The sequence below is a fragment of the Pelophylax lessonae genome (genome assembly GCF_965119305.1).
Source record: "Pelophylax lessonae genome assembly, chromosome: 3".
In the NCBI taxonomy this organism is placed as follows: Eukaryota; Metazoa; Chordata; class Amphibia; order Anura; family Ranidae; genus Pelophylax; species Pelophylax lessonae.
This window is the reverse complement of record NC_138770.1, coordinates 229272810-229285100: the sequence shown is the minus strand read 5'-3', so window position 1 is coordinate 229285100 and position 12291 is coordinate 229272810. Positions and strand designations below refer to the sequence as shown.

Genomic DNA, 12291 nt, shown 5'->3' with positions numbered 1-12291 from the left:
CTCCAAGGCTTTTCCAGTGCCTCTCTCATCCTCTGGAACTTTCTACCTCAATTTGTTCAGCTACCTCCTACACTGGCCACCTTTAGGCAATCCCTGAAAACTAAGTTATTCAGCTAAGCCTATCAGTCCTCCAACTACATAACAACTGACCTTTTAACTCTTCCATCAGCTTATCCCCCACAATTATCACCTTTTGTACCCCTTGATCCATCATATTTAGATTGTAAGCTCTTTTGAGCAGGGTCCTCTTAACCCTGTTGTATTTTATTGTATTGTAACTGTACTGTCTCCTGTATAATAATATTACGACTGAACAATCAGATTGTAACATGTGGTAAGTCTTACATGTGGTAATCTTGCTGGCACCATTTAGAGCTGGCAGAGTTCCAGCCCAGGGTGGCAGATAGCCATTTTAACGTGTGTTAATCAGACTGTAACAGACCATGCTAATTGCTTTGCTGAGGAAATTACATAGTATTATTATTATATTCATAAATTCATGTTCCCTGCTTTTTTTCCTATTCTGTGAAAAAACTGATGCCAGAATTAAAACAAATATTGGTAAAGTGAAGTCTGTTTCTTATTTGCACAGATTGCAAGACCATTGTCTCTAATAGGATCATCACTTCGATTTGACAAGCTTGACCACTCTGAAACCAAATGTCTGTTGATATGTTTTCTACATATTATGAAAATGATATCAGAAGGTAATCAACAAAGTCTGTTGTTAGCAGCTCACTGTGGAATGCTATGTGTTCTGGTTGAGTAAAGCTATACTCTCTGTTTTCAGATACATTGATCTCATACTGGCAGCGGGCTCCCAACACTGAGATCTATGACTTTTTTAGTATTCTGGAGTAAGTATAATTGGAGTAAATCCTATTCTTTTAACAAAATGTTTCATGAAATAACATACAAAAGAACATAGGCCACACTCACATAGTTGATGCATGAGCATATAATACTACATGGTAGAATTTGCTGTCCAATGGCATTGTTTATAAATATGAAGATTTGTTTGACATGTTACCATAGATTTACATTTCCACCAACTGGATGCTTTTATTTTTTTTAAAGGATAATTTTATATAAAATTTGATTTTGGTATCTCTCTGATCATAATTATTATTAGTTTTCCTTCTGCTCATAAGAAGCTTAACCTGTATTGTCTGTCAAGATAAACACACAATTCTGCACAATTTCTGGTAGTGATATTCAAAGTGGGGATACCACTGGGTAAAATAAATTTTATTTTATTTTTATTTTTTTCAGAGTATGCCTCCAAAACTTCAAATACCTAGGAAAAAGAAATATAGTAAGGTAGGAATTCAAGTATCTAGCACCAACCAGCACAATGCGTAGTCCAATGTCACCAATCAGCACAATGTTTAATCCAATGTCACCAACCAGCACAATGTTTAGTCCAATGTCACCAACCTGCACAACAGGTAGACACAATGTTTCAGATGTGTAGAGTTCTACTTTTGTCCTGTCCATATGTGTGAACTGAACTAGTTAATACATTTTATTATAGCTTCAGTATGTGTGAATATAATTGTTGGGATTCTTTACAGCAAAAATACTGTGTGTATTATTGACAATAGAGTGCACCACTGTAATGCATAATTATCAGCTGGGTGGGTGTTAACTGTACATTACATTGACCCATCCGCAATTAGGTTGACCCATTACCATGACTATTCAGCCCAGCACTGTATGTAGACTGGTATCACAGCCTAACAGAGTGAGGATATGGATAAAATGGCTAATGCTTGTTATTATGTATGGTGAAGCACCGATTTAATGGTGTTGATTCCTTTAACCACTTAAGCCCCGGAAGATTTTACCCCCTTCCTGACCAGGGGGTATTTTGCGATTCGGCACTGCGTGACTTTAACGGACAATTGCGCGGTCCTGCGACGCTGTACCTAAACGAATTTGACGTCCTTTTTTTCCCACAAACAGAGCTTTCTTTTGGTGGTATTTGATCACCTGTGCGATTTTTTGATCACGCGCTATAAACAAAAAAAGAGCGTAAATTTTGCAAAAATAACAATATTTTTCACATTTTTTTATATGAAATTCCCCCCCAAAAAAAAGTAAAAATCAAAATGTTTTAAAATTTTCGGCCAATTTGTTTTATGCTACATATGTTTGGTAAAAAAAATCGCAAAAAGCGTATTTTGATTGGTTTGCGCAAAAGTTATCGCGTTTACTAACAAAGGGAAAGATTTTTGTCATTTTTGTTGTTTTTTTTTTAAACGCGTAATGGCGGCGATCTGCGATTTTTTTTGCGGTACTGCGACATTGGGGCGGACAGATCGGACCCTTGACTGACATTTGTGACACTTTTGGGGTTACCAGTGACATTTCTACAGTAATCAGTGCTATACATATGCACAGTTACTGTAAAAATACACTGGTTGTGAAGGGGTTAACTTTATTTGGAAGGGAGGGGCTGTGTGTATCCCTAGGGGCGTGCTTTCTACTGTGATTGGCTGTGGCTTGAGCTGTAAGGACACTGATCAACGGATCTACATACTAGATCCGTTTTATCAGTGTCTTTACAGCAAGGAGAATGACAGGTGGCTTGTTTACACAAGCTGCCTGACATTCTCCCTCTCCCCCGCCGATCGCCGAGTGACCGGCGGACATCGGGATCCGCTGGTCACACGCGCGGGGGGGTCCGTGACCACGCGGGAGCGCGCCTCCGGGGGCGCGCGCTCGCTCCCTAGACCCTCACAAGCTAGTGACGTAGCCCTACGTCACTTTGCCTGTGAGGGGCTGACTGCCGACGTAGATCGGCGTTAGGCAGTCGGCAAGTGGTTAAAGAGTAGTGAATGTTCACTTTGCTAAAGTAATATTCCGTGGGCTTAGTAAAATTTGGTGACTTTGGTTGACTTGCAATGTGAAAGCTAAATAACAAAACAGAATTTTGTCTTTCACATGATTGGATGATTGAAGTGAACATTTATCTTATTTACTAAGCTCAGTAAACATTTACTTTGCAAAGTGAACAATCTCTACCCCTGATAGTAAATCAGATGCACTGTAGAGATTATTATCCACTGTATAACATATTTTATACATGTACATAAAAAACTGCTAGTGATTATTAAAAATTGTTAATTAATTGTTATTTGGCTTAGATGCACACTAGTGCTGTTGTATAATCATGCATGTTTCATTGCATTTTTGTAACACATTTTTTACATATGTATTTTCAGGCTTAATACATTTTTCTAGGAGAGGATTTGTTGTTAAGCAGAAAACCCTGCCAAAAACACACTAAAAATGTGGCAAAAACACATTTTACATGTGTTTTTCATGCACTCCCATTGAAGTCTACGGGGCCAAAAACATACTATACACTATCACACTGCACCATGTTGCATTGATATGAACCAGCACCATAGAGAATAATGTGATTTCTGTTGTCGTTTATTGCAGTGCAATGGTAGATGCAGGGAAAATCACACTAGTATAAACAGGGCCTAACTGTTTGGGCTCACCCTTTGTAATACTTTAGGAGGGTTTCCTGCTGTTTTGCCTTGATTGGTCATAAAAAAATACTATGGTTGTATTTGTTGAATGCACTCAGTATCACATTTATCTTTGGTTTCAAGCTGAGGTATAACACAGCACCAATGCGAGGAAGGGATGTCTCTGGGTAAATACTTCCTGGTGTATTTTGCAAATAATCGTTCTTCATAAATTTAGGCCAAAATGTATTCTGCTGCATTTTTTTGGTGAAAATAACCCACATCAGTATATATTATTTATTCTGTAGGAAAGTTATAAAGTCCACAAAACTATGGTATAGTTATCTGAAAATGTATCAATCCTGATTTACTGACGGTCTATATCATTTCTTGAAGCCCAAAAATGTCAGGACAGTACAGGGCCGGACTGAGATTAAAAAAACCAGCCCTGGAAATAATTTCATACCAGCCCTATATCATTATTATACCAGCCCAACAGCATAACCTCATTATTTTCTTGTTCATAAAAGGGAAAACCATGCATTTTATAGCACATTTGAAGAATGTATTATATATAGATAAGATAGATATGAAAGCACATAGGGCTTTATATATATATATTAGAGCAAACTCCTCTCCAGTCTCCCCTTCAGAGACTGCAGACATGATAAAAGACAGGAGATGGTCAGAGGTTGTGAACATGGTACAAGAGATGTCAGAGGCTGCGAACATGGTGCAGGTGGTGGCCAGTGGCTGCCGACATGGTGCAGGGGTGGTCAGAGGCTGCTGACATGGTGTAGGGGGTGATCTGGTCAGAGGCAGCAGGCATAGTGCAGGTGGTGGTCTGGACAGAGGCTGCAGACATGGTGCAGGTGGTAGTCAGCAGCTGCGGACATGGTGCAGGTGGTGGTCAGCGACTGCTGACATGGTGCAGGTGCTGGTCTGGTCAGCCGCTGCGGACATGGTGCAGGGGTTGGTCTGGTCAGCTGCTGCGGACATGGTGCAGGGGGTGGTCTGGTCAGCGGCTGTGGACATGGTACAGGTGATGGTCAGAGGCTGTGGACATGGTGCAGGGGGTGGTCAGAGGCTGCGGACATGGTGCAGATGGTGGTCAGAGGCTGCGGACATAGTGCAGGTGGTGGTCAACGACTTCTGACATAGTGCAGGTGGTGGTCAGTGACTGCGGACATGGTGCAGGTGGTGGTCAGCGACTGCAGACATGATGCAGGGGATGGTCTGGTCAGCCGCTGTGCACATGGTGCAGGGGGTGGTCTGGTCAGCGGCTGCGGATATGGTGAGGGGGTGGTCTGGTCAGCGGCTGTGGACATGGTGCAGGTGGTGGCCAGAGGCTGTAACAGTAGTGGTGACAGAAGAATCATTGGAGAGGAATCAGCAGGCTCCACCTGCTATAAAATGCCTGTAGAAAACTACAAGAGGAGGCAGAGACAAGACCAATCACCCTGCACAGGGACAGAGAGCAGCAATGACTGGTCTTAATTTCAGAAATCTCCTGCACAGAGGCACAGTTTCACGCAGGATTACTGCACATATCTGGAAGAAATGCACAAAGGACACCAACATTTAGGTAGGAATACACATGCCTCTTGTATATTTGCTTATCCCAGAGTTCAGCTTTACCAACTCTCCTTTTTCCCAACCATCCCAGTCACATGTAATAATTATACCAGCACTTCCTATGTTAAATTCATCTAATATTTAGGGTAGTCTTTGTTCAATCAGTGGATCAGTAGTTCTTTACAGTTTTTTTTCCATTCAAACTTTTCAGGTCCCAAATATTTCCAAGCCATGAATTTTGTTTTGATTCCATTTTGTTGGCAATAATCCATGTATGTTTGTAACAGAGGACAGAGCATGATATAGTCTTTTAAATCTATGTGTATCCATGCAGGAAAATTACTGCTGCTGCTAAACTTGCCCAAACATCTCTGAACAATGGGACACTGAAGGGATCCTCATCCCAGACTGGTATCCTACCACAGTGGTATGTATTTCATTTTCATAGTTATTAGCATTTTGTCCGTTATACAATATGTAAAGGTACACTCCAGTAGTACTTGAATGTTGCATTTAGTATGGTTCACTACAACCCAAATTTTCTAGAGGAACTTATATTCTGCATCTGGTAGAATTCTTTGATAAATTTCTTTAGGTGCTAGTGGAATTTTTTCATTTTTAAAACCTTGAATTTGATTGTGCATTAATATGAGCCAGCTCTTTCCTTTTTTGAGTCTGCAAGCAGCCCCTCCCCCCAAGCATATTGCAGCATGAGCTGTAATTTGGATAGAGGAAGGCCTGTGGATTTAGTGTATCTGAATAGACAGAAGTTCAATACAGTACCCCACAAATGATTGCAAAGCTACATAATTGGTAAGGTTTAATAAAGACACCAGACCATCCAATTCAACATGCGTGGGTGTGTGTATGTATTATGTCTCTAGCACGTCCCATATTCCTGTATATTGTGTTCAAAAAGATGCCCATCTAAATTAGTGGCATTTTTTGCTGAAACCGCCAATTGTGGTAGGGAGTCCCATATTCTTACTGCTCTAACAGTAAAAAAAAAAAAGGTTTAAGGTTGAACAGCTTCTCCTCCAACTGCATTATGTGGTCACATGTCTTCTTGGGTGATGTGAGACTGAATAGTTTCCTTCAAATGCTGGAATCACCATTAAATATTTGTATATCGCTATCATATCCCCTCTTCAGCATCTCTTTTCCAGGTAAATTTAGTTTAATGTTTATAATCATTCCTCATAATTGAGATCCTCCAGCCCTCCTTTTAGTTGTGTTGATCTTCTCTGAACTCACTCCGGCTCAGTCACATCTCTTCTGAGGACTGGAGACCAGAACTGAACAGCATTCTCATAGCTTTATATATGGTTGGGTGTGAGAACACATGTCGGTAATTAGTGGCAACACATTACGTTTTTTGTACACTTTAATTTTTGATCATTTGACTTTTGTTTATATTTTTATTTTTTAATTAATTGGGTCTAGCATGGTGATTTTTGGTAAAGTAAATACCCTTTTTAATGCATGTAAATATTCTACTAGCCTTGCTTACTTCTGCTTGACATTGCATGCTAGCGTGTAGATTGTATTCATATTTTTAGCCCCCAAGTACATTACTTTACATTTCCCTACATCGAACCTCATTTGCCATGTGTTTGCCCACCCCTTCATTTTATCAAGGTTTTTCTGTAGAGTTACTATGTCCTGTTGTGAAGTTATTATCTTGCTTATCTTTGTATCATCAGAAAACTCTGAGACTGAACTATTTATCTTACCCTGTATATCAATTATGAACAAGTTAAACAGGATTAGTACCAGGACAGAGCCCTGGAGTACCCCACTTATAACTGCAGACCATTCAGAAGATATGCTATTTATCATCACCCTCTGGACACGCCCCTGTAACCAGTTTTCTTCCCAGGTACATACACTATCATCAACGCAAACAGACCTCAATTTGTAAATTAAGTGTTTATGGAATACCATGTCAAATGCTTTGGAGAAGTCTAGATATAGTACATCCACAGGCCTTCATTAATTCAGATTACAGCTCACTTCCTCATAGAATGTTAAGAGGTTGTCTGGCAAGAACGATCTTTTATAAATCCATGCTGGTTACTACTAATGATACTATTCTTATCTGAAAATTCCTGGTTCCTTATCATCTCCTTCAATAGTTTACAAACTATTGATGTTAGGCTACTGGCCTGTAGTTTCCAGGTATGTATCTCGGCCCCTTCTTAAATATTGGTACCACGTTAGCTTTACGCCAATCCGCTGGAACCAATCCAGTCAGTGAGCTTTCCTTACTGACAATTTATAAGTTATAGTCTTTTAGCATTTATAACATGGTACCTTGCAGGAGTTTATTCAGAGGTTAGTGATTAATGGCATATTTTCTAAATGATCTGGAGTTGTGAGTGGGGTGCCCCAGGGCTCTTTTCTGGGACCAATTCTATTTAACCTGTTCATAACTGGTATAGAGGTTTGAATAAATAGTTAAATCTTAGTGTTTGCTGATGATACAAAACTTAGCAGGACAAAAACTTCACCACAGGATATAGAAACTGCACAAAAAGACCTTGGAAAGATGGAGAGGTGGGTAGCTATATGGCAGATGAGTTTAAATGTAGAAAAATATAAGTAATGTATTTAGGAGGTAAAAATATGTTAAAAATATACATGCAAGCTACGCACTAGAGGGAGAACCTCTGGGGGAATGAAAATTAGCTTGCAAAAAAGGGTATTTACTGAAGAGATAAAACAATAATTTTACAGTTCCTGGTCACTGGTGCTCTGGAAGGATGTGCTGGAATTGGAGAAAGTCCAGAGATGGGCAAGAAAGCTAATAGTGGGGCTGGAGGACCTCGAATGTGAGGAATGGCTACAGACATTAAACCTATTCCCCCTGGATGAAAATCAGTGCAGTGCAGTACAATTATCATAAATTATACCTTATAATAAATTCCATAATTCAGTAATAAGCAACTCAGTATGGTAAACCACAAAATATATTTTCACAAATGTCCCAAAAGTCTATAAAATATTGTGAAAATATATATTTTTGTTTACCACACTGAGTTGCTTATTGTTGAATTATGAAATTTATTATAAGGTATAATTTATGATAATGTATTGCATTTCACGGAATATAAGTATTTTTTATTGTTTTTGCAGTATATTTAGTCGTGGGAACAAAAGAGGTGTGGGCAGCAATACTGACACTAGTCTAATATTACACTGGGGGGTATTTAAACATAATGAAGTTAGAAGCTGATTGGCTATCATGCACAACTACACCAGATTCTGAGTGATCCAGTTTTAATAAATCTCCCCCCAAGTGTTTTATTCTGACACACTGACACTGATATTGTTTTTTTTTTTTTTGTTTTTTGTTTTTTTATTCTTATTTTTCAACATTGTTACACTTATAAAACATTGTTTCTGTGCATTTGTTGGTAGGTGTTTAAGGGCTCTTGCCTTCAGTGATTGCGCTGTTTTCTCCTGTTTTTTCTCTGATTAAGGAGGAAATATGATCTCGATATACATATGTTTAAATGTAGACTCTAGGATTAGGAAGAAATGTTTTATTCATATCAATTGCGGCCACACAATGAAGTTGGATGAGAAACAGTTCAATCTCTAACTGCGTATGAGACCCTTTATTTTTAGAGTGGTAAGGATGTGGAACTGGATGGCCCAATGTCTTTATTCAAACTTTCTATGTTACTATGGAATAAACAGTGTACAGAACGTCTTAGTGTTTTCACAATTCCGAGAAAGCAACACTGATTTTTTTTGGTGGTTTTTGAAAATCAGGTGGAGATAGAGATTGAAACTTAAATAATGTATTTAATGGTAAATTATAAAATGGCTGATATGGAAGTTATATTTTTATATCTTTATACAACCCCAACTCCAAAAAAGTTGGGACGCTGTGTAAAATCTACATACAAATAGAATGCAATGGTTTGCAAATATCATAAACCTATATTTTATTTACATTTGAAAAAAAAAAAACATCTCAAATGTTTAAACTGAGAATGTACCATTTTAAGAAGAAAATAAGGTAATTTTTACATTTATGGCAGCAACATGTCTCAAAACAGTTGGGAGAGGCCCATGTTTACCATGTGTAGCATCCCCTCTTGTTTTAACAACACTTTTTAAACATCTGGGAACTCAAGAGACCAGTTGCTGGAGTTTTGGGAGAGAGATTTTCTTCCATTCTTGCCTGATATAGGATTCCAACTGCTCAACAGCCCTGGGTCTTTTTTGTCATATTTTTGTTTTCAAGGAGCACCAAATTTTTTCAGTTGGTAAAAGGTCTGGACTGCAGACAAGCCAGTTAAGCATCCAGACTCTTCTACTTTAAAGGCATGCTGTTGACATAGGTGCAATGCCTACCCTGAAAAATAAGTCATCTGGATTGGAGCATGTGCTGATCTAAAACCTGGATATATCTTTCAGCATTGATGATGCCTTTCCAGATGTGCAAGCTGCCCATCCATACACACTATGGCAACCCCATACCATCAGAGATGCAGGCTTTTGAACTGACCCTGATAACATGCTGAAAGGTCAAATGTTTATTTGTTTGACCACAGAACAGTTTTACAATTTTGCAATAGACCATTTTTAATGAGCTTTTGTCCAGAGAAGACGACAGTGTTTCTGGATCATGTTCAGGTATGACTTCTTTTTTACATGATAGACTTTTACCTTGCATTTTTAAATGGCATGACAAACTGCGTTCACATTTAGGGATTCCTAAGCCCGAGCAGTAATAATGCCTGTTTTTAGCCTGTCTGAGGGTCAGAAAATCACGGGAACCCAGCATTGCATTTTGGCCTGTCCCTTGTGCACAGAGATTTCTCCAGATTCTCTGAATATTTTGATGATATTATATACTATAGATGATGATATATTTAAAGTCTTTGCAATTTTATGTTGAAGAACATTCTAAAATTGTTAGAAAACTTTGAGATGCAGCTTTATGCGGATTGATGAACCTCTGCCCATTTTTACTTTTGAGGCACTCTGACTCTCTAGGATGCTCTTTATATACCTGTTCATGTTACTGACCTGTTGCCAATTACCCTACTTAGATGCAAAATGTTCTTCCAGCTCTTCCTTGTTAGTAAATAAAATCATAAATGGTGGCTGCGTCTATCCATGTGCAATCCAATTAATGTTTTTAAACCAAAACCTTACTTTCAAACCACAAAATTGTTATCAATATTCAGTGACAAACTTTCTCGTGTACAATAAAATAAAATAAAATAAACAGTCCCAGATGACTATAATTCATTTAGCAGTGCTTTTCTTCTTTGAAATATTTTTCCCTTTAAATGTGCATCTCATATGCTGCAGTTTTTCCACCTTCACCCTTGTGGATTTCAGTAAATACAGTTGTGCAGTGACTCCCACCACCTTTCACCACTACGCTCACCTCCAGTTTAGACCTGTTTCCATGTCTAAAATCACCTTCTCCTGCTGGGGTTTATTCTAAGCTCCTCAGCTGTTCGATCTCCTTCCACTCTCCTCTCTCCTCACCTAGCTGGCTTTGTTTTGACTTCCTTTCCTCCACATCTTCTCAGTATAAAAGATACTCTTCCATTGTGTAGTATATAAAGTTTTCACATGTATCTCATATTATCCACTTACATTAAAACTTTAGAAAGCGTGCTTTAAAAAATAATCCGACGGGGCAGCAGCTCCCGTATGCTCTCATATGTTCCACAAACACAGTCCTCTGTCACCCGACTCCTCCCATGTGTATCATCACGATCAAGTGACTTCCTCAGGGATTAGGACAGTCACGTAATCATGATGATATGGGTGGTAGGAGTCTGAGGAACCTGAAATTACCCCAGCAGGAAAAGGCGATTTTAGACCTAGAAACAGGTCTAAACTGGAGGTGAGCACAGAGGTGAAAGGCGGTGGGAGTCACTGCACAATTGTATTAACTGAAATCCACATGGGTGAAGGTGAAAAAATTGCGGGATATAAGAAACACATTTAAATGGAAAACTATTTGAAAGAAGAAAAGCTCTACTAAGTGACTTATAATCATTTGAGACTGTCACATTTGTTTTATTTTATTTTATTGTACACGAGAAAGTTTGTCACCTAACCACTTCTGGACTGGAAGGTTTTACCCCGTTAATGACCAGGCCATTTTTTGCGATTCGGCACTACATTATCTTAACGGAAAAGTGCGTGGTCGTGCGACGCTGTACCCAAATACAATTGATGTCCTTTTTTTCCCACAAATAGAGCTTTCTTTTGATGGTATTTGATCACCTCTGCGGTTTTTAGATTTTGCGCTATAAACAAAAAAGTGCAACAATTTTGAAAGAAACGCCATATTTTTTACTTTCTGCTATAAAACATTGTATTCTGCTACATATTTTTGGTAAAAAAAATCCCAAGAAGCGTATTTTAATTGGTTTGCACAAAGGTAATAGCGTTTACGAACTACGGGATAGATTTTTGAACTTTTTATTTATTTATTTTTTTATTAGTAATGGCAGCGATCTGCGAATTTTAGCAGGACTGCGACATTGCGGTGGACAGATCGGACCCCTAACTGACATTTCTGACACTTTTTGGGGACCAGTGACATTACTACAGTAATCAGTGCTAAATAATATGCACTGTTACTGTACAAAGGACACTGGCAGGGAAGGGGTTAATACTGGGGATGATCAAAGGGGTTAAATGTATGCCTGTATGCTTACTGACTGTGTGTGTGTGTGTGGGGGGGGGGTTCTCTGACAGGCACAGACAGTTTGCAGTTTCAGCTTTGCTGAAACTGCTGATCTGTTCCTGCCTGTCTGAGAGAAGATCCGCCTGCTTTGTTTACATAAGCAGGCGGGTCTTCTCTCGGTTTCCCGGACGATCACGGGAGAGCAGCGGCAATCGCGGCACAGCGGGAGCGTGGCTCCGGCGGGGCGCTCGCCGCCAAAACCACATGCACTCCAGTCCTGTAGTACTACATGACTGGACGCAGCTGAGCCTCCCTGCCGCAGTAAAAAGGCAGCGGGCAGTCGGCAAGTAGTTAAAAAGGATCATAGCAGTTGTGGTTTGAAAGTAAGGCTCAAAGTGGTTGCAGCCATCAGTCACAAGTTAGAAGTGAGGGACACATTAGAGGGAGCGTGGGAAAATAAACACCTGTTTTACTATTGTTCCTTGTTAGTACCACTTACGTTGCCAGCTTTTTGTTGCCCTTTCTCAACTTTTTTAAACGTGTTGCTGCATTCATTTTCAAAAT

At 39.3% G+C, this 12291-nt stretch overlaps 1 protein-coding gene across 6 annotated transcripts in view; it reads left to right on the top strand.

The window, feature by feature from the left end:
* Window positions 1-12291, top strand: part of DOCK10 (dedicator of cytokinesis 10) — a 482217-nt gene that overhangs the window by 370055 nt on the left and 99871 nt on the right. For all 6 annotated transcript variants that reach the window (XM_082248984.1, XM_082248983.1, XM_082248985.1 and 3 more), the window contains exons 36-39: window positions 593-707; window positions 791-857; window positions 1273-1320; window positions 5392-5484. In XM_082248984.1, the coding sequence (XP_082105110.1) occupies window positions 593-707; window positions 791-857; window positions 1273-1320; window positions 5392-5484 (323 nt within the window). The remainder of the gene's footprint in view (window positions 1-592; window positions 708-790; window positions 858-1272; window positions 1321-5391; window positions 5485-12291) is intronic.